Source organism: Pantherophis guttatus, chromosome 3 (assembly GCF_059756535.1).
Source record: "Pantherophis guttatus breed Tessera chromosome 3, ASM5975653v1, whole genome shotgun sequence".
Lineage (NCBI taxonomy): Eukaryota > Metazoa > Chordata > Lepidosauria > Squamata > Colubridae > Pantherophis > Pantherophis guttatus.
The window spans coordinates 201,135,456-201,162,752 of record NC_142065.1 but is presented as its reverse complement, the minus strand read 5'-3'; the positions used below and the strand labels follow the sequence as shown (position 1 = coordinate 201,162,752).

At 40.0% G+C, this 27,297-nt stretch overlaps 1 protein-coding gene across 1 annotated transcript in view; it reads right to left on the bottom strand.

Moving 5' to 3' along the window:
* The window catches only part of NSMCE2 (NSE2 SUMO ligase component of SMC5/6 complex), a 248,956-nt gene that overhangs the window by 118,011 nt on the left and 103,648 nt on the right, over positions 1 to 27,297 (bottom strand). The window contains exon 4 of the mRNA XM_034422292.3: positions 25,261 to 25,414. Within this exon, the coding sequence (XP_034278183.2) occupies positions 25,261 to 25,414 (154 nt within the window). The remainder of the gene's footprint in view (positions 1 to 25,260; positions 25,415 to 27,297) is intronic.

Genomic DNA, 27,297 nt, shown 5'->3' with positions numbered 1-27,297 from the left:
TAAGTCCTCCAGAACCTGATTGCAATTTTGGAATATGACTGTTCTTGTGCAATGGAGTTTGTCACCATCATATGAGAAAAAAAAAGTTATTGGGAAATAAATCACTTGTTTACCTGCTAGTTGATTACGATAACCGACTGATTCCCCTACTGTGTTAGATTTATATTATTTTAAACTGAAAGAATGAGGCTCAAATTGCTGACAATCCACAAGGTTCTCCTTAAATTAATGCTATCGAGGAGTTTTGGATTACTCCTGCGAGTCCAACTTTTTGCACTGGGATGTCATCAAAGAGGCGGAAGTGTGCCATGAACCAGCTGAAACTAGATGGGTATCCAATTAGATACAGTAGATCCTATCTTGCTGGAATAAGATCTCAGTAAAATTTTCTGTCCCTCATTCAATCTCTGGGGCACCTGTGATATCATTTCAAGAGAGCGAAAAATTATAGCAGATAAGGGTAGAAGAATTTTTAGAATATCCCCAAGACTTAGATTCCCAAGATCTGATTAAGGCAAAGTAGGATGCTAAAAGCTATTATTTATTGTGCTATCCGCACAATTAAGAATACCATCAGGATAGGCTAGATCGGGGGTTCTGAAATCTGGAACTGGGTAGGTTTACTTTAAGGACGAGGGGTGACATGATAGCAGTGTTCCGATATCTCAGGGGTTGTCACAAAGAAGAGGGAGCCAAGCTATTCTCCAAAGCAGCTGAAGGCAGGACAAGAAATGATGGATGGAAACTAATCAAAGAGAGAAGCAACCTAGAACTAAGGAGAAATTTCCTGACAGTTAGAAGAATTAATCAGTGGAACAACTTGCCTCCAGAAGTTGTGAATGCTCCAAGACTGGAAGTTTTTAAGAAAAGATTGGACAAGCTTTGTCTGAAATGATATAGGGCTTCCTGCCTAAGCAGCAGGTTGGACTAGAAGACCTCCAAGGTCCCTTCCAACTCTGTTATTCTGTTCTGCTCTGTTCTGTTCTAATCTATTTTTTTCTACTCTACTCTACTCTACTCTACTCTACTCTACTCTACTCTACTCTACTCTACTCTACTCTACTGGCTCTTGGAGAGTCTGATGAAATTTAGGATCTCCTTCTCAAAAAAATGTAAATGCAAAAAGGCAAATTCACAAATACAGCTTAAATTACAATGGAAACCAATTATCCTCAACTAGCAAAACATTACAAAATTTAAAAATGCAATATACTAATATATGTTCTGAGTTAATGATTAACACTGAAATTTGTATCTTCTCTTATAACTTTAATAAAATGTTTTTGGAAATGATTTAAAAAACATTGAAATCTAGGGGCATAAAATACTTTGTTGCTTACATGCATTATTGAATGTAAAAAAGGAAATAAAGTAAAAGAAGACAAAGTTCTATATTTTTTCCCATCCAAGTTCATGGAGCCCAAGTAAAAGAACCCAATTCCTGCAATTGTTCTTCACATGTCTTAGCCTCCAATGGGTTGGGCAACCCATTCCACTGATTATTTGATGTGTCAAGAAATTTCTCCTTAGTTTTAGGTTGGTTCTCTCTTTCATTAGTTTCCACCCATTGTTTCTTGTCTTGCCTTATGGTGCTTTGGAGAATAGGTTGACACCCCCCCCCCCTTCTTGTTTGTGGCAGCCCCTTAGATATTATAACAGTGCTATCCTGTCACCCCTAGTCCTTCTTTTCACTAGACTAGACACACACAATTCCTGCAACCCTTCTTCGTATGTTTTAGACTCCAGTCCCCTATGTCCCGAAGTTCAACTGTGCCCAACAGACCAGCCATGAAAGCCTATACCTGCATATTATTTCAGCAAAAACCAAAACAGACTCAGGAATCATGGGATAAAATAGGAGTCTGTGCAGATGCCAGTTTTCATTGACATTCAGAATAAATGACAGTATTGTAGCAAGAGGTTTTTCCAGTGGTGAAATCCAATTTTTTTTACTACTGGTTCTGTGGGCATGGCATGGTGGGCGTGGTGTGGCTTGATGGGCTTGGCAGGGGAAGGATACTGCAAAATCTCCATTCCCACCCCACTCCAGGGGAAGGATACTGCAAAATCCCTATTCCGACCCCTCTCTGGGGCCAGTCAGAGGTGATATTTGCCAGTTCTCCGAACTACTCAAAATTTCCGCTACCGGTTCTCCAGAACCTGTCAGAACCTGCTGGATTTCACCCCTGGTTTTTCCCCCTCTGTATTATGATCACATGGAGCATAGTCTCTGTTAAAAATTATAATATGTTTTGAATCAACTGAGTAAGGTGATGCTATTGAAGAATGTACCCTAACTTTAAACAGGAATCAGCTACTTCCAGCAAGCCAATCTTTTGCCTTAATCTCATATATAATTTCTGTAACTATAACAAGCAGATAACTAATATCACTTTGTGACCTTTGATGTTTCACCGAGCTTGGTTATTTTCTTGCAGAAGTTTCATTACCCAACTAAGTAACATCATCAGTGCTAGAAGGAAGTGGAGTTCTAGCACTGATGTTGTTATCTAGTTGAATAATGAAAACGTCTGCAAAAAAACCAAAAAAACAGCCACGCTCAGAGAACATTAAGGATCTCAAAGTTCAACCCTGAGCTACAAATATTCTCTTCTATTGGAAACATCTTGTTTTTCTGGCTATCAGTTTATTTTATTGAGTCTTCTGAATTCTACTGCTCATTCTGTCATCTTTATTCCTATATCCAATTATCTTGCTACTCAGGGTTAGAATGGATAAAGGTTGATTTCCCCCCCCCCCTCCTTCAAGGAAAGGATGGTGAAACAAAAACTGGCATTTAAAGGAGAAGGGAATTTGTTCTTTTTTCTGCAACATGCAAGGAATAATCTTCAGGCCTAAAACGTAGAAAAGTAGAGAAATGGAAGATTTTTTAAAATGAAGAGATCTTAAACCACGGATTTCTGCCTAGTTTGCAAATTGCTATGTGATTCAATGATTAAGTAATAACTATAAAGTGATCCATTTGCAGGTAAAAAAAATATTGACATGGAGAGTGATAGGATCTGACCTAGAATTAATAACCAGGAAAGGTTATTGTGGATGATCTAATTCACCCTATACAGTATGCAGCCTGCTGGGGGAAAAAAAAATACCTTTATGTATTGCCCTATATGCATTGATGATGTGTCTGTATTTGTAATTAGGGCACAGTTCTGATTGCTACATCTCAAAATGGTTATTGTACATCTATAAAAGATACCACTTGCATGTTGAGTGGAATGGAGCAACTCCCGAGTGGAAAAAACAACAATTGCGCTTGGGGGGAAAAAGTAATAAAGGAGAGTGGCATACATGATGCAGATTTATTATATGATTATATGTAGAATGGGCTGTGTGGTGGCTCAGCGGTTAAGATGCTGGGCTTGTCAGCTGAACAGCTGGTAGTCCAGGTTCGAGACCTGAGCACCACGCAATGGGATGAGCTCCCGTCCTCACCCCAGCTCCTGCCAACCTAGCAGTTCTAAAGCATGCAAATATGAATAGATAAATATCCTGTTTCCCCGAAAATAAGACCCAACTGGAAAATAAGTCCTAGCATGATTTTTCAGGATGCTCGTAATATAAGCTCTATCCCCAAAATAAGCCCCAGTTAAGATTGTCAGCCAAATGGATGCATTTAGTACCGTGTTTCCCCCAAAATAAGACCTAACCAGAAAATAAGCCCTAATGCGTCTTTTGGAGCAAAAATTAATATAAGACCCGGTCTTATTTTCGGAGAAACACAGTAGGTACCACTTTGGTGGGAAGATAACAATGCTCCATGATGTCATGCTGGCCACACGACCATGGAAATTTCTTCGGACAGTGCTGGTTCAATGGCCTTGAAATGGAGATGAGCACTGCCCCCTAGAATCAACAATGACTAGTGGATTATAAACCGCAGGGACTCCTTTTACCTTTATATGTGGAATACAGAATGTGAACAGGCCTTTTATTTCTCCTTCTCATAAAATAAGATCCCAGGATCCTAAAATGAAACTGTGATGGGAAAACCCTAGCAGGTTAAAAGGTGTACTTCTTTGCAAATTTCATGGTTAAATTATGGAAATTGCTGTTGTGCTATATAGAGACAGTTAGGAGAATATCTGTGGTGACCAGTTTCAAAAGGAGATGAGAATAAGTCAGAGGAATTAGGGTTATTAATCAGGGAGGGGCATCCCATTTACCTGGATTCTGGAGCATACACATTCAGAACGGGATTTTCATTTTTCATGTCAGAGTGGATTAACTCTGTGGGATTCAGGAAACCACTGAAATTTAGGGGGGGGCTCTTTTTTTCTCTGTAGCTTCAAGGTTCTATAAAGAACAGCATTAAATCTGTGAGCTTTCATTATTTGTGTAAAATGTCAAGGTGAGGAAGAAGTATATTGGATGTCAGGAAGAAATAGGCCTATCCTCAATCAGAGTGTGACCCGATCACCATCACTCACACACACACACCCCGGGGATCACCATTTGCTTCATATATGACTTTATTTTTCACCTTAGGCAGTTGTGTGTCATTGATTAATTAATCGATTATCCTATCTACTCTGGGTTCTGACTAATTCTGAAATCCTTGCCTTCTCTATGCACAGTGCTGTAGTCAACGCTTGTTGACAAAGGCTTCCCCCCCCCAACCCCAGCTTTTGATTCATGTGACAGGAAATTTAAATGTCATAGCAGAAACTAGTAAGAAACAGCCATGTAATTACTGGGAGACTGGAAATTGCAAATTAGACTTTCATGCATTCTATCTAAAATGATGAATGCTTTGGATCAGGTGGCACCAGATAATATCAACCTGAATTAACAAGCCTAGAGTTTCTAATTGGTGCTCGACTTCTGTCACTAAAGCCTTCTTTGCAACCATAAAACAGGTTTTGGCAATTCATTCTTCTCAACTAAGAAACCATTATTTGGCTCTTGTGTTGCCCTAATATTTTATAGGCACTTAACAGAAAGAAATGTAAATTGTATCCAATATTTTCTAATAGAATGATGAAACATTCTTTAATGGCCCATCTTCATCGTCTAATTGATGTTGGACTGAAATTACATCTTCTCCAATCAACAGTATCAATAAGTAGTCTAGACCTTCATAGGCAATAAAAAAACAGGTCTGACAGGGTAATGTTTTCAGTGGGTTTATTCTATCCCAGTCTAGATCCAAAGGTTGGTCATTATAAGGCATAAAATGGAATAGCATTTGGAGGAAAAAGAGGCTGCTGAATCTCACCTTTGTCTCCTGATTGTGGCTACTCTATTCATAAAATGTCTTGGTTTTAATTCTGGAATTATTGAAGAGTATTACGAGTTAGTTCTTTTTTTTTTTTTTTACTTTGATAATTATGGCAGAGTCTTCACTCTTGGTTGGGACACTAATCTTACACTGTTGAGAAAGAACTCCCACTAATTAGATAAATATACCATCAGCAAGAAACATTCTAGGCCACAGCCTCTCATGCATAAAGTCCGCCAGCGTGAAGCGGATGGGTTGGCCATTTTTGATGTGACTTAATGTTGGTCAAAAGTCACTTCGGTTGTCTCCCTTGCCACAGCAGCAGGAAGCTACTTCACCTCCTACACAGGGTGGTGTCTATGAAACCACAATATATCTTCCATATATGAATAAACACATTCTAGCATTCAGAATATCTAATCTGAAAGAGTGGATGACTTAATAAGGTTGTACAATAAACTTAGAAAAGATTGCTAAAGACATGCATTATGGAATAACTGCCTAACAAACAATTTTAAGAAATAATGACGCTTGACCTAACATTGGCCAGTCACAGAAACTACTTTAATTAGCACTGCTACCAAGGTGAAATTTCACAATACAATATGGAGATTCTTCATGATGAAATATCCTAGGAATTGGACGAAGGGGGAGATGCATTTTGATGGGGTAAATGAAACGTTTCCAAGAATGGATGTAAACCCATCAGGATTCAAGCTGAAGCAAAACCTCAAAGGCAAATTCAGAAGTTTTGGTTTGGGTAAAATATCTAAGGAAATGAAACAATAGCAAGATGATAGAAATAACAGTTCAGAAATGCTCTCTATTATAATCCAAACTCTATCAACAATCAGTAAAGCTTTCTTATTTTTAAAGTCCAAGGAAATCATATTCTCCTTTAGTAAAGGCACAACGCAGATTTTGCCCTGATTTACTGATGGAAAATAATCAATGTATGTGTGGTATTTTAAGCAGCTTGAATTTAAAGGAACTAATGTGATTGTGATAAAATCATTGTTCCTAATAAAATAAGCTGGAGGTTTGTTTCTCCCACCCCATTTAAAAAAAAAAAAAATTAAAAAGGCAGAATGGAAGTTATGCTTCTCAGTAGGAAGAAATGTGCTCCTGTTAGAAAAATGCATTCAACAATGTTCAAAACAAGCTTTTTTTTTAAGATACCGTGTTTCCCCGAAAATAAGACCCTGTCTTATATTTTTTTTGAACCCTGAAATAAGTGCTTGGCCTTATTGCCATGCGCTCAAAAGCCCGATTGGGCTTATTATCAAGGGATGTCTTATTGTGGGGGGAAACAGGGTACTGATTACAGCATTCAATACATTTTATTCCAGTTATTTTCCATATTACACTTGGGTTTTTTTAAAAAAATCTGTCTGAACTGTCATCCTCTTACTGAGTTACTCTGTCAGGATCAATATGAAAATATAAATACTTCAGATTTTTTCATTGCACTTGCTTCCCACACCCTAATGATTTTCAAGGAGTTCCTACTCTGTCTCAGGTCTTGCAAAATGGCATTTAATAGCAATCTAGAGCTAGGGCTCCTCTGGTGACAATTACTTTCCATTCCTCCTATACGAGGCTCCAACACTAATTAATATTAGTTGCTATTTAGAAAAGAAAAAGGTTTTAAAAGAGACAATGTATAACCTAGGAAGGAAACAAAAAGATTAGAAGGCATCACTTCCAGCAGCCAAAACTCAGATAAACAAGGATCAACACCGGATAATCAGGCAGAAAACAATACTCTTAATCACAAAACCGCCAAGAAGGAAACCACACCTCTATCAAAACTAGAAGAGCAAGCTACTGTATATAAACAGGCAGTAACTCCACAAACACTCATACTGATGATGTTACCTAGTTGGGTAATGTAACGTCCACAAGCAAACAACCAAGCTCAGAGAGCACCAAGGTCTTCACAGTTCAACACCGAGTTACCGACGTTCTCTTCTATTCCAACCTTCAAGACATGGCCCTTCTCTCAGGATTTAGATTGAGATGGAGTCCCTTGTTGAATGCAAGAGTAGCCTAAAAAATGGGAGGCAGGTTGTGTCTGAGGCCTGCCCCTCTATTAAATGAAGGATTTTCCACTTCAGCATGAATGGATTCCTTCACTCCTCTCTCAAGCCATCTATGACATGCTTTGCTGGCTGAGGAATTCTGGGAGTTGAAGTCCACAAGTCTTAAAGTTGCCAAGGTTGGAGACCCCTGATCTATGAGTAGGCAGAGTCTCGTTAAGGTTGTTGCTCCTAAATCCATCCCTGTCCAAAATGTGAACGTTGTGGTCCTCAAAAGAGTGTCCTTTTTCTTTTAAGTGGAGGGACACTGCTGATTCTGGTCCTGTAGTATCGTTTCTCCTATGCTGAGCCATCCTCTTGTGTAAAGGCTGCTTGATTTCTCCAATGTAGAGCTCTGAACATTCCTCACTGCATTGGATTGCAACACTACATTACTCCTCTTATGTTTAGTTGTACAATCCTTCCCTCAATAGAGGTGGAGGCCTCAGACACAACCTGTCCCCCATTTTTTTAATGCTCCTCTTGCATCAGTTCCCCAGAAAGATCAAGACTACTTCACAGGTTCAACAGGGAGGTCACACTTAATGACCCACCTAAGAGAAGGATTTAGAAGCAACGGCCCTTAACAACTCTTTGCCTACTCACCTAACAAACCTATTCACGTTAGGTGAGAAATGAAACCACCATATGGGGTCCCCCTAACCAACTTGCTCAAACTTTAGAAGTTTGGATAAGCAGCAAAACTTTTCAAACTAAAAAGAAGTCTAGTTGCCATGACCCAACTTCCAGACTATTCAAAGTTATGATTGACCACTCAAAAGATACAACCTGGTTCTGAACTTCTAATGGCTATATCCTGCAGTCACAAGACCACATTTTGAGGACTTGGTAACCCCACTTTTATGGCTGTTTGCAATGTCCCATGGTCACATGACCATGATTACATTTTTGCTGGAAATCGGTGGTTACTTCTGGTTTTCTGCAAAAATACCCCATCATGAACAAAGGCTTAATAGCCACTGCAAAAAGGTCATAAAATCAGGCCCGGTCACATGATAGCTTGCTTTATGACCATCAGGACTTACAACTATAATGGGCAGGCTCCACTATGGCCATAAGACAAGGATTTCCTATATTCTCTTCAAAGCATCCTATTAAATTAATCTTAGCGTGTATTTGCTCAGGTTGCTTATTTCAGATGCTCCAAATTTGGTCATGAAATTATCTAGGAGCAGATCAATAGTGGATCTTCCATCATTAGTTATAGAGTATCACTATGTAGCTGGCTTCTCAATCACCTGCTATACTTCAAAGCCAAAAGTAACACTGGGTTTCAGAGCTGATCACCTGTACAAAAATGTCAGCTTGCAAACATTGGAATTTTGCAGAGTTCTGTGTGAAGTGTTTCAGAGCTGCAGAAAGGAACTGTAGGTATCAAATCCAGTCCTACTGTAGGAGAAGGAGTGGAAGAACCTGATGGTGGAGTTAAAAAAGGGATCAGACTAGAATCCCTCCATAGCCACAAGCAAACTAGCAATAAATCAGTTTAGTTGGACCCTCACGTGTGGACCTGGTCTTTCACGCCTGACACAAAACAGGCACACACAATCAGCAATATGGACAGTGAAAAAGGATATCCTTCATATGTGGCATGTGTCGGATGAATTTCTTCCTCTTTCTTGGCCTGCTTATGAGACAATTGAACTCTCCCCACTCCCAAGTCATAGGAAGGGTCAAAGTTCAACAAGAAAATAAAGCTTTTCTTGAAAAACACCTTCCAAGCGATGCGAACATTTTTAAAAGCAACAGGTTACATAATACGGAGAAAGGGTCATAAAGTTTAATATTGGAATGCTGTTTCTTGACGGCTGAAGCCAAAAGCTAAATTCAGAGAAGCTGTATTTTCTAGAACTGTGGAAATATATATATATATATATTTAAAAAGTAGAAAAGTTTCTTATGGGTATGTCTTTCACCATCCTCTGATTCATCTGACTTGGAAAGCAAAACAAACACATTGCTGCATTCAAAGTATTGCACAAGATAATTCGCAAGAATGAGCTGTGTCCACAGTTCCTAGAAAAGGAGAGAGAGAGAAAAAAATCCGCAGCAATGCAGGCAGCCAGCTCGTTCAGTGTCAACTCTAGGCACCGTCCCAGGCCTAGCAGTAAAATGAGTCACGGTGAGTCACACCAAAGCTATTTTTGCTTTGAAAGTATTGCCAGGCACTGTGTTAATATTCAACCCGTGGTAAATTTAGCAATGGCAGGAAAAACAAGAGTTTCCATGGTTGCTCCCCAACAACATTTATGATGTTTGTGTGCAACTAATAAATTCGGAAGGTTAAGCCAAATTCATTAGAGACAAACACCCCCCCCCTTTTTTTTTTTTTTTAATTAGCAAACCCAAAGCTTGGGACCTTGGTTTATGACTCACGCCGTTGCTACTTTTATGGCAAATAAATTGAAATAAAAAGCAATCATTCATTCGCAATCCATCAAGGGCTAAACATTAAACCTTAAATCTTAGGAACATGTTTCTCCCTGTTCTTTGGGATTCTGCCTCTTCCTTTTGGCTTTCCTCTCTCTTCTTATTATTGAAGGAAAGAGGTTATCCATTAATTACTCAGACAGAGTTGGAATTAGAAACAATTAAGAGAACTATGTTTACCCACTGATCATTTTGGCTATCAGATATCAACTGGCTACCATAAAACTGCTGTTTCAGATGTATGATTGCAATGTAAACTTTTTATTATTATGTGAAGATAGTGCCTGTGAATGAAAACTTATCGCGTCTCTCATGTGAATTCAGTGCCAGCCATTCTATAAATGAAGCCAGCAACAGGAGGAAGAGGATTCTGGATGCCAGAAGGTTAGATTTTATAAACAGAAGCGGTGGAAACGAGACACAAGAGATGGAGGAATTCCAGCGAGCAAAAACGGAAGCAGCAACACATAAGTGAGCCTGCAAGCTCTAATCGCCATTCCATTTAGATCAGCTATGCTGAGTAAGAATTTTGGGAGCTGAAGCCACAATACACCAGAAGGGACTAGATTGGAGAAAGCTGATCCACAGGCAGTAGATCAACTGACAAGTTAAGAGGACGAGAGACATCAGGAGAATGATCCAGCAGCTGGATATGCAATGTTGTAGGATAATGGGTACCATTCTATTGGAGACTGAAAGATAGACAGTTAAATTGCCATGGCTTTAGAACAAAATTTTGAATCAATGGTAGTGTTTATTATAACCCTGCCTATTGCAATTACATGGACGATCCTTGAAGTGGACAGGGAAGAGAGGGTAAACCCTTCAAAGGCTGCAACTCACCTCTTCCCATCTGAGCATCATGGTAGTGCAGATTTGGGTACCACAGTACATTTTAGTCTGCCTGAATTGGAAGCTCTTTCTCAAGCACAATTGTTGATTGCATTTGTGCAACATGACTCACCAGGTTGCTGAATTAACCTACCTTCTGGGATTGCATAACACACTGAAATATGAACTAATAAAATAGGCTGGGCAGATAAACCAATTCAAATCAGAATAGAGCTGGAAGGGACCTTGGGGGTCTTCTAATCCAACCCCTTGCTCAAGCAGGAGATGCTATACCATTTCAGATAAGTGGCTGTCCAGTCTCTTTAAAACCTCCAGTGATGGAGCATCCAGAACTTCTGAAGGCAAGCAGTTCCACTGGTTAATTGTTCTCACTGTTAGGAAATTTCTCCTTAGTTCTAGGTTGCTTCTCTCCTCGATTAGTTTCCATTCATTTCTTCTTGCCCTGCCCTCAGGTGCTTAGGAGAATAATTTGACCCTTGGCAGCCCCTCAAATATTGAAATGCTGCTATCATGTCCCCCCCATGTCCTTCTTTTCTCTAGATTAGCCATAACCAAATCCTGCAACCGTTCTTCATGTTTTAGTCTCCAGGGCCTTAATCATCTTAGTTGCTCTTCTCTGCACTTTTTCCATAGTCCTCGACTTATGACCACAATTGGGACCAGACGTTCCGTTGGTAAGCAAGATGGTTGTTAAGTGAATCATGGCTGATATTATGACCTTTTTGCCAAAGTTGTTAAGTGAATCACTGCAACTGTTAGGTGAATCCTGCGGTCATTAAGCAAATCCAGCTTCTCCCATTGACTTTGGTTGTTGAAAGCCAGCTGGAAAGGTCACAAATGATAATCAAATAACTCAATATTTATGATGCTGCAATCATCATAAATATTTGCCAATTGTCAATCACCCAAATTTTGAATGTGCGACCGTGGGGATGCTGCAATGCAGTGGTGGGTTGCCCCCGGTTCGGACCGGTTCTATAGAACTGATAGTAAAATTGGCGGGAAGCTCCGCCCACTGACCCTGATGTCATCAGAAGCGATCTACGCATGCGCAAACCCGTTGCGAACCAGTAGTAAAGGTAAATAGAACCCACCCCTGCTGCAATGGTGGTAAGTGTGAGGATCAGTTGTAAGACACTTTTTCAGTGCCATTGTAATTTTGAACCATCACTAAATGAATGGTTGTAAGTCGAAAACTACCAGTACAATAAACTAAAACATATATACTCACAATATACACACATCTGATTAAATTTAACCAATCTTAGCATCTTATACAAAGGCAATTGTTGGGCTTTTATTTAACACAAATAAGTAAGTTTATTTTTATAACGCTGCTATATGGACACACTTGCAGTTCTGGGTTTGAATATGAAGTTCCTTTTCAGCTTTTATTTGTTTTTAGCCACTTGATGAAAAGACGACTAAAAACTGACTCAGATAGTATCCATATTTGCTGGTAGGCAGATCATAAGAAAACTTTGTAATGTTTGTGATCAACCCCGATTTCTCCAGAAAGATGGTTCAAGATCAGATTTGGACATGCTGCAATTCCACCATAGTTTGGCCTTGATTTTTTTTTTATGTGGGAAATTATTTTTTCACATTCCCAGTCCTACAAAAAGTACATTAACAAATCAGACATCCTGGCCAGCTGTTCAGATTGGAATGCAAATATCATTGGGATTTCACATTCCTTCATATTTTGCAATATAGCTTTTGGCTTTTAAAAAAGTACATATTTTTGGATAAAATATATTAAGAAATAAAGATTCTTTTGAGGAAAATACAATGAAGAATACATATTTACCAGTAGTTCTGCAGATTTTTTTTTTAACTTTCAGATTTAGGCAACAAATTGGGTTTATAAAACTGATCTTCACCAACTGGTGTTCTTCAATGCTATTGCTGCTAAGATTTCTGAAAGTCAAAATTCAACGTATCTGAATGGCATCCAGTTTGCATAAAACAATATAGACTCATCTATCCCATAAGATCCATCCTGTATGACATATTTCCTAGAAAATCTTAGTGTAGCCTTCAATTCCCATAGCCTTCTTTTGCAAGCCTAAATACTTGCATTAAAATAAATATATTTTTCCTAGGGCTTTAATTCCCTCCCCTATATCACTTTCTTTTCTTGTCTCTTGTATGTCCACTTGTACATTGTAAGTTCTCCAAACAAGAGATTTCTACTTCTATGCTGTACTGAGTGGGGCAACATGGTGGCTTAGTGGTTAAGACCAGTGATGGGATTCAAGTAATTTAACAACCGGTTCTCTGCCCTACTGATTTCTTCCAACAACCAGTTTGCCAAACTGCTCAGAAAGTTAACAACCGGTTCTCCCGAAGTGGTGCAAACTGGCTGAATCCCACCACTGGTTAAGATGCTGGACTTGTCAGTTGGAAAGCCAGCAGCCCAGGTTTGAGACCTGAGCACCACGTGATGGGGTGAGCTCCCGTCCTTGCCTGAGCTCCTGCTCACCTAGCAGTTGGAAAGCACTACCTGTATAGAAGCAAACAACATTCTCCCAGCCATCTGCTACTTTCACAATGGCCAACAGAACAACATGTCTGAGCTGCTCCAAATTCAAAGGGGCTCTCTGCCAATAAGATATAGGATTCAGTCCCAAAAGCACCTAGCTAATTCGGGTGGATTGCTCAAGAAATGAGAGCCAATACTTCTTCATGTTTGCCTATCCATGTTTTGAAATACATTGTGCTTGGCAGCTGCCAAAAATTAATGGTGCATTACCCATGTAGGTCTGAGGATCATGAAACATCAATGGGAACAAGCTATCGGAGTCCCTTGATTTCTGCTTGTTCAAAGGAAATATTTCAAATAAGTTTGCTTCAGTAATATCCCAGGGGTGCAGGGGTGGATATTAGAGAAAGGGGGGGAACCCGAAAGGTAATTATGTAGATGGATTACAAGAGCCACATTAGATTGCCAAACAATTACACATGATTATGACTGCCTGTTAAAGAAATGCTTTCTTCCTTTGCATTTTAATGCCCGGCTTTTATTCATCAGACTTAAGTTGCTGTAATTATTATTTGCAGCCTAGAGTGAGATAAAGTAATCAAGCTGCTATTACTTACTGTTCTTCTGACTGTGGGAAGAGGATTCCTACACAACCTCTGTTTACGAGTCCAGACACAACTTGTTAAAGTCAAAGACTGTCAACATTTTTCTCTCCCTTGGCTTTTCATCACCATGCAGATTTAAGGTAAATGACGGTGCTCATTCCCAGGAGATTCAGCTAAGGTTGACCGTCCTCATTTCTATCCCCAGTGGACAAAAATATTTCATTAGGAGTTTCTTTCTTTCTTTATTTTTCTTTTGAAAGCCTGTGGTTAAATGAGCAACAGTCCCCTCTCCAAGGGCAAGGAAAAAGGGAAAAAGTCACTGGCTGAATTCACACAGCACAATGGACTAAGTTAAAATCAAGTTTGGCGGTTCGTAGTTAAAATGTTTTGGAATGCAATCTTTGTTGTCCAATGCTAGATGGATCACACCAACGTATTAAAATTATTGCATAATTTATTCGCTTGGACATCAGCATTGAAATTTTGAAATTTTTCGATAAATCATAAGGTGGCCTCATTCTCTCTTTCTCTCTAACGGGAATTGTCCCTTCTCTGGTAAAACCTTTCTCTACAATATTTTTAACATGTATTTGCTGGCATCTAAAAAAGTCTCAATATTTAGGCCCTTCTTTGGATTTTATCTCTCTTAAGCTTCCAAGAGAAAGAACTGCTAACTATTCTATGTATTTCCTCTCTGACATTGGAAGAAGTGTAACCCTGCCTTGATTTAAGTAGTTTACATCTGTTTTCCCCAACACAGCAAAGTATACAGAATAATAGTGTTGGAAGGGACCTTGGAAGTCTTCCAGTCCAACCCCAGGCTCAAGCAGGAGACCCTACATAATTTCAGACAAATGGCTGTCCAGTCTCTTCTAAAAAGCCTCCAGTGATGGAGCACTCACAACTTCTGGAAACAGCTTACTCTACTGATTAATTGTTCTGTCAGGAAATTTCTCTTTAATTCTAGGTTGGTTCTCTCCTTGATTAGTTTCCATTCATTGTTTCTTGTTCCTGCCTTTAAGTGTTTTAGAGAATAGGTTGACCCCCTCTTCTTTGTGGCAACCTCTAAAATATTGGAAGACTGCTTCATGTCCTCCCTAGTCCTTCTTTTCATTAAACTAGACATAAAGGTAAAGGTTCCCCTCGCACATATATGCTAGTCGTTCCTGACTCTAGGGGGCGGTGCTCATCTCCGTTTCAAAGCCGAAGAGCCAGCGCTGTCTGAAGACGTCTCCGTGGTCATGTGGCCGGCATGACTAAACACCAAAGGTGCACGGAACCCTGTTACCTTCCCACCAAAGGTGGTCCCTATTTTTCTACTTGCATTTTTTACCTGCTTTCAAACTGCTAGGTTGGCAGAAGCTGGGACAAGTAATGGGAGCTCACTCTGTTACGCAGCACTAGGGATTCGAACTGCTGAACTGCTGACCTTTCGATCGACAAGCTCAGCGTCTTAGCCACTGAGCACACCCAATTCCTGCAACCATTTTTTATATGCTTTAGTCTCCAGGCCCTTCATCATCTTAGCTGTTCTTCTCTGCACTCTTTCCAAAGTCTCAACATCTTTTCTATAGTGAGGTGACCAAAACTGGATGCAGTATTCCAGATGTGGTCTTGTTAATGTTTTATAAAGCGGAACTAATACTTCCCATGATCTCGACTCTATCCCTCTGTTTATGCAACCAAGGATTGCATTGGCTTTTTTTGGCTGCCACCGCACAATATTTAAGTGATTGCCCACTAAGACTCCAAGGTCCCCCTCATAGTGACTGCTTTTTAGCCAGGTTTCTCCTAATCTGTACTTGTACATTACAGCATCTTGTAGACATACTGAGACTCTAGCTCCCATCAAACCTACTCAGCCTTGGTTGTCTAATAAGCATGAAGAAAGGAGATTACTTAAGGAGGGTTGTTTTACAACCCAAGTTGCATTTTATAATTGGCTGTAATATTATTAACAATCACATACAAAGCAGTGGATCTTGGCTATGCATAGCAGTGTTAAGAATATCATACAACCTGTTAATACTTAAGAAATAAACCGCTGCCACAAATAGAAGTCTATAACTCTTAAAACAACTGAAGGCTTACCATCAGTCAAATCCGAGAGAAATGATTCTTAAAAGGAGCATGGAGTGTATAAACAAATTGCAAGTCATCCAACAGTCTCCTCATATGCACATTACTAATCCTAAAGATGGACAAAATTTCTGATGAGTGCAAGCAAGCCTGGTCACAAGATGTCATGATTTTGTAATACAACTCAATTGCACAAATGAATTACTTATACAATCAAGAATTATGGGAACAGAATGATCTGATGAAGAGGGGAAAAATGTTGCTGAACATCACCAAAATCAGCTGCAGTTGCTTAATTGCTAAGCCTGGGCAACTGTAGCACTAAAGCTGAAAGGATCGAAACATTTTCTTCTCTGCAAAGATAATAACCTCACCAATTCGCAACACTGCTACTAGGCAGAGGGTTGGCACCCCTGCTCTCCACAAGCAATAAGTTCTAACTTCGGGAGGGGGTGGGGGTGGGGGGGCAAAAGAGAAAAAAATACTGTTGGGTTGAATGTCTGGGGAAGAGTGAGAGCAGTGAAGCAAGCCTGAATATTAGTCAGTTGACTGGTCAAGGCAATTTTGTATTGCAAAACATTCCCTGAAGTGCTGAGTAAATTCTTAGGTGAGAAAAAGCTCTGAGAAGTGCACAGCAGAATTTATAAAAAGTAACAGAATAACCCAGTTGGAAGGGACCTTGGAGGTCTTCTAGTCCAACCCCCTGCTCAGGCAGGAAACTTATACCATTTCAGATAAATGGATGTCCACTCTCTTCTTAAAAACCTCCAGTGTTGAAGCATCCACAACTTCTGGAGGCAGGTTGTTCTACTGATTAATTGTTCTAACTGTCAGGAAATTTCTCCTTAGTTCTAGGTTGCTTCTCTCCTTGGTTAGTTTCCATCCTTTGCTTCTTGTTCTGCCTTCAGGTGCATTGGAGAATAATTTGACCTCCTCTTCTTTGTGGCAGCCCCTGAGATATCAGAATACCGCTATCATGTCACCTTTTGTTCTTCTTTTAATTAAACTAGAGATTCCCAATTCCTGCAAAATAGAAATTTTGTGGGCATGGCTTGGTGGGAATGGTAGGGGAAGGATACTGCAAAATCTCCATTCCCACCCCATTCTGGGGCCAGCCAAAGGTGGTATTTGCCGGTTTTTTGTTTTTTTTTAATTTGATTTATATGCCGCCCTTCTCCGGAGACTCAGGGCGGCTTACAATGTGTTAAGCAATAGCCTTCATACTTTTGTATATTTTTATACAAAGTCAGCTTATTGCCCCCACAAACTGGGTCCTCATTTCACCTACCTTAGAAAGGATGGAAGGCTGAGTCAACCTTGAGCCTTGGAGAGATTCGAACCAGCAGTAAATTGCAGGCAGCTGTGTTAATAACAGGGTGCGTAGACCAGTGTACTATCAAGGCTCTTCTCCGAACTACTCAAAATTTCCGCTACCGGTTCTCCAGAACCTGTCAGAACCTGCTGGATTTCATCCCTGGTTTTAACCTCTAGTGCCAAATATGTGTGTCTACTTATGTTTCCTTGCTGTAAGGTGGGGCAGGATGAGGAAGATAGAGATTCACCTCGGATGCTCTGACTACTGTCTGGCTGTTTTGCCCCATTTCTGACATGCTATCTGCTATTTCTGGTAAGATGGTATCTGGCGTAGTACAAGAATTTGCAGGAGTATCTTTCCACAGCCACTTCCTGCAAATGATTAATAATATCTCCACTCAAATCAAATCTATCTTCAACACAGTCAGAGATCAGCATAAACACAAGTCCTCGACTTAAAAACGGTTCATTTGGTGACCGTACCAAGTTACAAGGTCACTGAAAAAAAGTGATTCATGACAGTTTTCACACTTACGACCATTACGGCATCCCCATGATCACAATGATCAAAATTCAGACGCTTGATAACTGGGTTCATATTGATGATGTCCTGGGGTCATGTGATTCCCTTTTTGCCACCTTCAAAGTCGATGGGAAAGCCAGATTCATTCAACAACCGTGTTACTAATGTAACAACTGCAATGCTTCACTTAACAACTGTGGCAAGAAAGATCCTAAAATGAGGCAAAACTCACTTAAATGTCTCACTTAGCCACAGAATTGTTGGGCTCAATTGGTGTCCTAGGTCGAGGACTACCTGTAGTCCTTAATTTATTACCCTAATTGATCCCAGAATAACTGTACAGGGAGCCCTGGGGCTGCACTGAATCTTGGAGATTCATAGAGAATCAACGAGATTCTCTAATGATGAGAAAGTAACATTTAACACAATGGGGCTGCGTTCTACCTCTCTTGTTATCTGGAGAATGGTGTGAGGGACTCAAACCCCTTGGTAGAGGATAAACAGAAATAGAATCAAGGAAGCCATAAATTTCGGCTCGCCATAAAAATGAGTAGTGGTCTACTGGTCCCAAATGCCAACCTTAACATATTTATTTTAATTTGTTTCTTTAAAAAAAAATTATTAAAATTTAAAAAGAACAATAAAAATATAAAGGCGAGGAGAATATATGGTCCTTGGTGCTCTCCGAACTTGGTTGTTTTCACCTGGGAAATTGTGACCATAACCTAGACCAAACAACACTAGAGAATTCCTGGAAGCCTGGCACTCTGACAAGTTAGCCATCAACAGGCACATAGACATAAACAATATCTACATACTGTGCAAGAGAGACAATCAACAAGACAAAAAGGAAACAAAAAAAATGAAAACACCTCCCCACCAGCAATCAACACCCAGATGAGTAGAGATTAACACTAAGATTAACATTAAACCAGCAATCAAAAAGTAAACAATACCCCAATCAAGGAACTGCCAAAAGAGCTAACAGTCAACAGCTATACAGGTAGTCCTCGGCTTACAACAGTTCACTTAGTGACCGTACAAAGTTACAACGGTACTGACAAAAGTGACTTATGATCATTTTTTACACTTATGACCATTGCAGCATCCCTCATTTGATCATTTGATTTACATTCGGATGCTTGACAACTGACTCACATTTATGACGATTGCAGTGTCCCAGGGTCGTGTCATCTCCTTTTACAACCTCCTGATAGGCAAAGTCAATGGGGAAGTCAGATTCACTTAACAACTGTGTTACTAACTTAACAACTGCAGTGATTCACTTAACAAATGGGGCGAGAAAAGTCATAAGATGGGGCAAAACTCACTTAACGAATTTCTCACTTCGCAACATAAATTTTGGGCTCAGTTGTGGTCATAGGTTGAGGACTATCTACCTGTACCAAAAACCATCAAGAACATCCCCACCAACACAGACGGGGCAAGCCACTAGAATATAAACGGTGAGCAAACCCCACTCCTTACTAGCACTGATGATATTACCTAGTTTGGTAATGAAACATAGGCAAGAAAACAGCCAAACTCAGAGAACCCCAAGGATCATTCACAAACTATCATAAAAGGAAAAAACAGAAAGAAATAAAATGCTAAAGTTAGAAAGTGACCAAAAAAGTACATAAAACTAATTATTAAAAAAGATGACCTTTGACTTTTTCCAGTCCAGAAACAATAGTAAAATACAACAACCTCTAGGTTTAAACGAATAATAGCAATTACGTAACAACCTTTAAAGTGCTAATAATTGTATATTATTAATGTTAAAAACAATTCATATACAGTATTCTTAATTTAAGTTTAATCTACTATAATAACCTATTAACTATAAACAATTCATAATCATATATTTAACAATGAACAGTGTTTCTCTAATGAAATCAAGTGTAATCCTCAAATCCCAAAGTGTGCATTTTATAAGACTTTGGCTGGCTGACAAGCGCAAGTGCTTTCTAAAAACATTGTGTGGGCTTTTCCCGTCCAATCTATTGTTTTAGTTATTTGCAGATGGATGCAGATTTAATCAATCAGTTAATAATTAAAAGATTAAGCTCTGTTTGATTTATAGATTAAGACTTCTTAAAATGAATGACAATTTTATTTGTTATCATCATGATCACCAGTCTTGCTGGTCTATTTAGGTGACTCAATAATGAATTTAAATACTCTTTTCTAATACCCATCTCAGCAGTTGACAGTAGTAAATTGATCTGTTCTGGATGATGGAAGGAACTAAGCAAAGTCATGCCTTGGACAGGGGACCACTAAGAAATATTGAGGCTCTATACTAGAATGGGAAGTTTTTAAAGATTCCTTAAAGTAGGTGGTGGCTAACCATTTTTACATGGCTTTCAAGAGCTCTACAACAATATGTCGATGAAGTCATCAAGCTCCACTTGAAGAAGACTCTTGCCTTCCGATTTTCCCACCCTACCTCTTCCTCCATGACAATTTAACAACAGCTGTTGCCGTAAGTTGGATCTTTTGAGCAAATATTTGAGAGTTTTAAGAGTTAGACCTGTATGTATGTGCGAGTGTTAATTACCTATATGCATGTTGGTATGTATTCCCCCTGAAGCTAAGGCAGAAACATTCCATTACAATTGCATGGTTATTGTTTTGCATAGCTTAGCAGCATAACCTTTGTGGTTGTGAGAAAATGAAACTGCCAAGCCAATATAGTATCAGTAAATGATCTATTTCCTAGCCAACACCAGCTTCTTTTTCAAAAGATAAACTTGGTTTAGGCCTAGAATTCCCATTTTACTATATTAATCTATCGTTCATTACATCTGAACTGTTGCAGAAGGCTGCAGTAAACGAGAATGAAATTATTCCTAAACTATCTTACGTTCCCAATATTGCACCAGGATTAATGGACTTCATGTGCAAAAGGAGACATTAAAAAAAAAAAATCAAACTGCCCAGGTAGAATTTGAATTTCAGGGCACTGAGTTCCAGGGCAGCCTATACAACTCCTAAAATATTCACCAGGGTTATTTATGCATTCCACTGAAGTTCAAGTTCAAGTTATTCATCAATAAGGGATTGATGGAGGTCTTGCACACCAGTTAAGGACCAAGGTTGTGTAGAAACCCCAAATTAATTGAGAACTTAACTTGAAAATAGTGCTAGAAGTTCAGTGGCCCTCCCCATCAAAGAACTACATTTCCCAGGATTCTCTAGGAATGCGTTTTACAGATTGGGGCATTGAAATTTCAAATGTTCTGCCCACCTCTTCATTACAAAGCAAAGATTATGTCCCTCAACCATTCTTCTCTAACTCACAGTGGCTCACTCTCGGGTATTATGCATCTCACAATATCCTAATAATATATTCTTCAGGGGAACAAAGTTTTGAGAGCAGGTGAGTTCTCCTTTGCTGAAGGTACATTAGGACAGCGGTCCCAACCTTTCCAGATTGGCAGTCTGATGGGGAAGGAAAGGGGATGATTTTGTGCGAGTGGCAGGCCCGTGCGCAGTTCCATTTGCACAATGAAGCTTCATGGGCAAGCGTGTGCACCTGTGGAAATGGAGCTTTGTGCCCAAACACACATGCCCGCTGCTTGTGCAAGGGAAGCTGCGCACTCACCTGCCCCTTCAGCAGCCCAGTTTTAAATGGGCCACGGCCCGATAGTGGGCCGTGGGCCTCTGCATTAGCACATTATGTCAGCATTCTTACCTGCAGACTTTGCACAGATTTCTCTTGCTAAGGAAGTATATTGTTAAGAGCTCTTTCTTTTCTTTGCCGAGAACAGAAATCTAGTCTGTAATTCATAATTGCTCATTTCCTCTCCCAACAAAGTATTTTAATACAATTATTATACCAAGCTGGAGGCAGCCGTGTCTTGGCTGATCTCAAAATGCTAAGCAGGATCAGGCATTAATATTGAGAAGGGGGAAACCAGTTAATAGACAGAGAATAGAACAGAATAGAACAGAACAGAACCGAATAGAAATAGAAATAGAATAACAGAGTTGGAAGGGACCTTGGAGGTCTTCTAGTCCATCGCCCTGCTTAGACAGGAAACCCTACACCACTTCAGACAAATGGTTATCCAACATCTTCTTAAAAACTTCCAGTGTTGGAACATTCACAACTTCTGGAGGCAAGTTGTTCCGCTGATTAATTGTTCTAACTGTCAGGAAATGTCTCCTTAGTTCTAGGTTGCTTCTCTTCTTGATTAGTTTCCACCCATTGCTTCTTGTCCTACCCTCAGGTGCTTTGGAGAATAGCTTGACTTCTTCTTCTTTGTGGCAGCCCCTGAGATAAAGGGGCTTTTCTACTGAGAATCTCAACGTTTGAAAATCAGCAATAGTAAACACTTCCGTATTCTTAGCAAGATAATCCCATGAGTTTGTCTATGTCATCAAAATGAGTTGACTGAAGAGAAACTTGTCCTTTGATTTTCCTTTGAAATCCACAATATCCCAGTGCCTGAAGAACTTAGATGCCTTACTCCAAAAATCTTCAAAAGGTTTTCAGCCTACCTAAGGTAAAGGTTCCCCTTGCACCTATGTGCTAATCGTTCCTGACTCTAAGGGGCGGTGCTCATCTCCGCTCCAAAGCCGAAGAGCCAGCGCTGCCCAAAGACGTCTCCGTGGTCATGTGGCCGGTGTGACTAAATGCCAAAGGCGCATGGAACGCTGTTACCTTCCCACGAAAGGTGGTCCCTATTTTTTTACTTGCATTTTTTATCTGCTTTCGAACTGCTAGATTGGCAGAAGCTGGGACAAGTAACAGGAGCTCACCCCGTTATGCGGCACTAGAGATTCAAACCGCTGAACTGCCCACTTTTTGATCAACAAACTCAGCATCTTAGCCACTGAGCCACCGCATCTCTCTACCTAAGGTTACCTATCCACAATTATCTATCTACTTTATGAAAACATGCTCTAGAGAAGCAGTTTCCAGACATTTCCTTCAAGCAAACTATTGCCTCACCATCCGAAGCTTTGGTAGGTTACAATAAGCCAAGAATTAGCCTTAAGAGTCTGAAAGAAGTGACTCCACACCAGTTTAAAAAGTGCTTGTGGAACACCAAAATTAAATGCATATTATTTTTTTTCCAAAATCAATTGGGATGTGAACTCATTCCACAGACAGGCCCTCTGGTTTCTTCCTTGCATTCTGCAAACTGGAAATGCAACCTGTGTTATTCCCAATAGCATTGTGGCTGCGGATGCCTGGAAGAAATTTGGAAAACAAGCTGTCCAAGGATCCCAGTTTTCCCACAGCAGCCCCAAAATGATTGAATTGGGCCATAGGGATTTTAATATGCTGCGGTGTTGCAGGGCTTATATACACAAGCTGTAAACCTGGGAACAGACACCGTAAGCATTTTCTAACAATACAGTTCCATGATTATAGCAAAGGTCTCTTTAGAGTTGCAACACAGCCTGGATTGTGAAATTGGAGCAATTTTGTTAAGAGTGACAAAACAAAAACAGCTTACCTAATCAGTTTAGAAAGATCATATCAAAAAGAGAATGTAACATACGTTTGATTTTTTTAAAAAAAAAAATCACCTTCAAATATTAAAAAAGGCTATGAAGCAAGATTTTCCTTACATACCGGTAATTATAAAAATAAAACCAGCACCAAGAGACTAAAGAAAAATCATTTTTTTTACTACTGGGACACCTTCCTGGGAGCCTAATAAAAGGAATGAAAATCATAGCTTCTTCCTCCCATTTTCCTCTTTTGTGTTTTAAAACAATTTACTAGTAAATTAAAAGGAAAATGTTGAATCTGTTTAAATGTACATATTAATTGGAAACAGAGTATAAGAGGAATCGTTCTGGCTTCCATTCAGTTTGACAATAGAGAATTTGCTCTCAAAATTATTTCAAAAGAGAAGAGAATGTTGGTGAAAATCTCATGAAGTGTTGTGTGCTCACACTCATTTACTAACGAGAAGGCTCTTTTTGTGTCTTTGGGCATGAAGTCCTTTTGGATGCTATACAAGGCTTTTTGCAAGTTCCCGGAGCTTTAAATTTAATTTAATGCTTCAATTCAATCCCAAAGAGAGATTAATTCAATTCCATTCAATGCATCAGGAGGAAACTCCTTCCGAGGAGTTATTTTTGAGTTAGTCACTAAAATGGAGGAATCCTGTCCTTGAGAAATTATTAAAAGATTTTTTTTTCCTCTTCCCATGAAAGAATCCAGAGAAATCATCCCTCACACATTTGATGGAGAAATTCAAAAAGGCCAGTTGTTAAAATGGATGGGAACAGAAAGACCACAAAAAAAAACCTCTATGCACTTTTTCATCACAATGTTCTAGTTAGGTATACTGTTTTGCCTTCTTCTTCGAAAAGCCAAGAGGTAATTTGGGATGGGATGGCTGAGCAAAGATTTATGTGCTGTTTTAGATGCAGAGCAGTGGTTTCTCTACCTCTGACTACTGCAAGGCGCATGGACTGCCCTTGAAAAGTACCCAGAAACTTTTATTAGTTCAAAATGTGATGCCCAGATGGTTTTGTACAAGTCTAGATTTGCACATTTGTCACTTCTCTTGCAGATTTGCTTCCGGCTCCAATTCGTGGTGCTGGTTTCATTTTTTAAAAACCTTACATGACTTGGGACCAGGTTATTTTAAGGACCATCTTTTTTCTCATTTACATCTACCCAACCCACCAGAGCAGGGAGGCAGGGTCCCCTCTCTTATAGGGGTTCATCTAGCGCAAAACAAGAAGAAGGACCTTCTCCATGGTGGCTCTCTCCCTGTGGAACATCAAACCTGTGGGAATCAGATTGATCCTCACCTTGATACTTTCAAAAGACCCTTAAGACATGGTTCCAGGGGTGAAATCCCACCAGTTCAGATGAACCGCTAGGGATTATGAGCATCAGTTCGCTGAACCAGTAGTAATTACCCCTCCTTGGCCCCACCCACGCCCGCCGGTCGCCGCTCACCCGGCCACTCAATATTCCATAGAATTCAATGTTAAATGCAGCAGAGAGAATGCTAACTTTTCTCCCTCCATTCACAACGGAGCTGCTGCAGCCTGTTCCTTTAAAGTAGTTCCCAGGAGGGAGGGGGACTGGGGGGGGGGCAGCTGGAATGGAACCGTTTTTGTGAAAGGCAGGAAAATGAGGAAGGGGATTTTCTTGCCTGTCATCCATTCCTCAATCTCAGCACAGACTGAGGGAAGGCAGGAATATTTCCCTCCCCATTTTCCTACCATTCGCGACAAGGAGTGGCTGGGAGGGGAGGGGCCGGTGAGGAACCCCTCCATGTGAGTGATGTTGAGTTGGCCACGCCCACCCAGGCACATGACCTCCCCCCAACAAGCCACACCCACAGAACCGGCAGGGGAAATTTTTTAATTTCATCCCTGCATGGTTCTGCTGGTGGGCGTAGGGACCCAAGGGTGACACAAAGCCCATCAAGCGGCTTGTCTGATTGGTGTTGCTAGGGAGTTGCTAGGTTTTGTATTTGGGGTCTTATTTCTCACAAGCTGCCTGGAGTTGCTCCCGAGTTGGACGGCTCTAAAATTTTTCTTAATACATGAATAAATATCACAGGTTTGTAGTAAGAGACAAAGGTAACAGAGGCACCGAAACCATATACAACATGACGACTTAGAGATAAAGCCACACTTACACTGAGCCTTCATTTGCTTGATCTGCTCCTTAAATAGGACAACTTTCTCATTTCTTTGTAAATCAGCATTACAGTTCTTGCTTTCCAGATTTCCGAATCTCTCCATGACTAGTTGTCTTAAATTTGGGACAATTTCTGGTTTATCTTTTTTTATCTGGGAAAGAAAAACACATAAAATAAAAGAAGACATAGATTTAAACCAGTTATTCCCAAGCAAATATCAGTTCTCTGAGCTCATCAGAAGAAAAAAAAGGCAGTGATTGTCTAAAATTCCCAGATTATTTACTTTGCTCCAATGACATTAAATTCCGGAACTGCAAGAATATGGAAATGATTACACCAACTTTACAGTCCATGCCACAATTCTCATTAAAATTGGATTAACACACTTAATTAATGACTTGCTTTGATTCAAATGGGGAATTTTGAAATGAAGGTGCTAAAAAAAAAATCTGCCACAAAATACTATCATAACATTGCACCATGTACACATTTTTAAAGCTTCCAGAGCAGTAAAAAAGAACGGAAGAAATGTCATCAGAAATGAAGCATTACCAGAAATTGTGCTATTGAAACTAGGCATGCTAATTCAACAGAAAGGTTAAATATTTTTTTAAAAAATTAAACAAATGGACTGAACTCACTGTGAGAAAAGGGAGAGACACTCACTGTGAGAAAAGGGAGAGACAAAGCAACATTGATTTGTATTTACCATTTTTCCCCGCCAATACATTGATAGAGACTTAATGGAGGAAGGAATGCAACCATGTCCAGTAGGAAGCATCCTCTCTCTCTGTAAAGCCTCAACCAAATGCATCAACATCTCCTTAGGATTTGCCAGATCACTACTTCACTCTGTTCTTAGATGTTTTGAAATTTTGAATTCTGCACAAAATTAAAATTTGTCCAGCCTCCTTTTAGGTAAAGGTTCCCCTTGCACATATGTGCTAGTCGTTCCCGACTCTAGGGGACAGTGCTCATCTCCATTTCAAAGCCCAAGGGACAGAATTGTCCGAAGACGTCTCTGTGGTCATGTGGCCGGGATGGCTAAACACTGAAGGCCCACAGAGCGCTGTTACCTTCCCACCAAAGGTGGTCCCTGTTTTTCTACTTGCATTTTTTACGTACTTTCGAACTGCTAGGTTGGCAGAAGCTGGGACAAGTAACGGGAGCTCACCCCATTACGCGGCACTAGGGATTCGAACCGCTGAACTGCCGACCTTCTGATCGACAAGCTCAGCATCTTAGCCACTGAGCCACCACGTCCCCACAAAAGTCTGCTTTTAAAGCTACCTAAAATAATAGCCGTAGCCAAGTCTGAAGGCAACAAATTCCTCAGTACAGGCAGTCCTCAAGTTACAACAGTTCGTTTAGTAACTGTTCAAAGTTACAACGGCAATGAAAAAAGTGGCTTATCACCATTTTTCACCACTTGCGATCGTTGCAGCATGTGATGGCCTTTTGCAAACTTTTGACGAGCAAAGTCAATGGGGAAACCAGATTCGCTTAACAACCGTGTTACTAATTTAACAACTGCAGGGATTCAGTTAACAAATGTGGCAAGAAAAGTCGTAAAATGGGGCAAAACCCACTTAACAAATTTCTCACTTAGCAACATAAATTTTGGGTTCAGTTGTGGTCATAAGGCGAGGATTACCTCTATAACTAGACCAGTAGTTCCCAGTCCTACTTTCTGAATTTTGACTCCCAGAATTCTCAGTAATAGATAGAATAGGTAAGCAATTCTAGGAATTGACCTATACACGAGGATAGTGTTTTTCAGCCATGGCTGTTTGAAGATATGAGAACTTCAGCTCCAGGGCTGGGTTCTAAAATTTTTTACTACCGGTTCTGTGGACGTGGCTTATTTTGTGGGCGTGGCTTGATGGTCATGTGACAATTCTTTAGGATTTAGCAGAGGTACTGGTCTACCAGGCTTTTAACTGCTTGCAGAGCTGTACCGGTCTATTCATTTGTTTTTGGAGGCACCGGTCTACCACCACACTGCCTTTTAACACTGATCAGCTATAGGGCGGC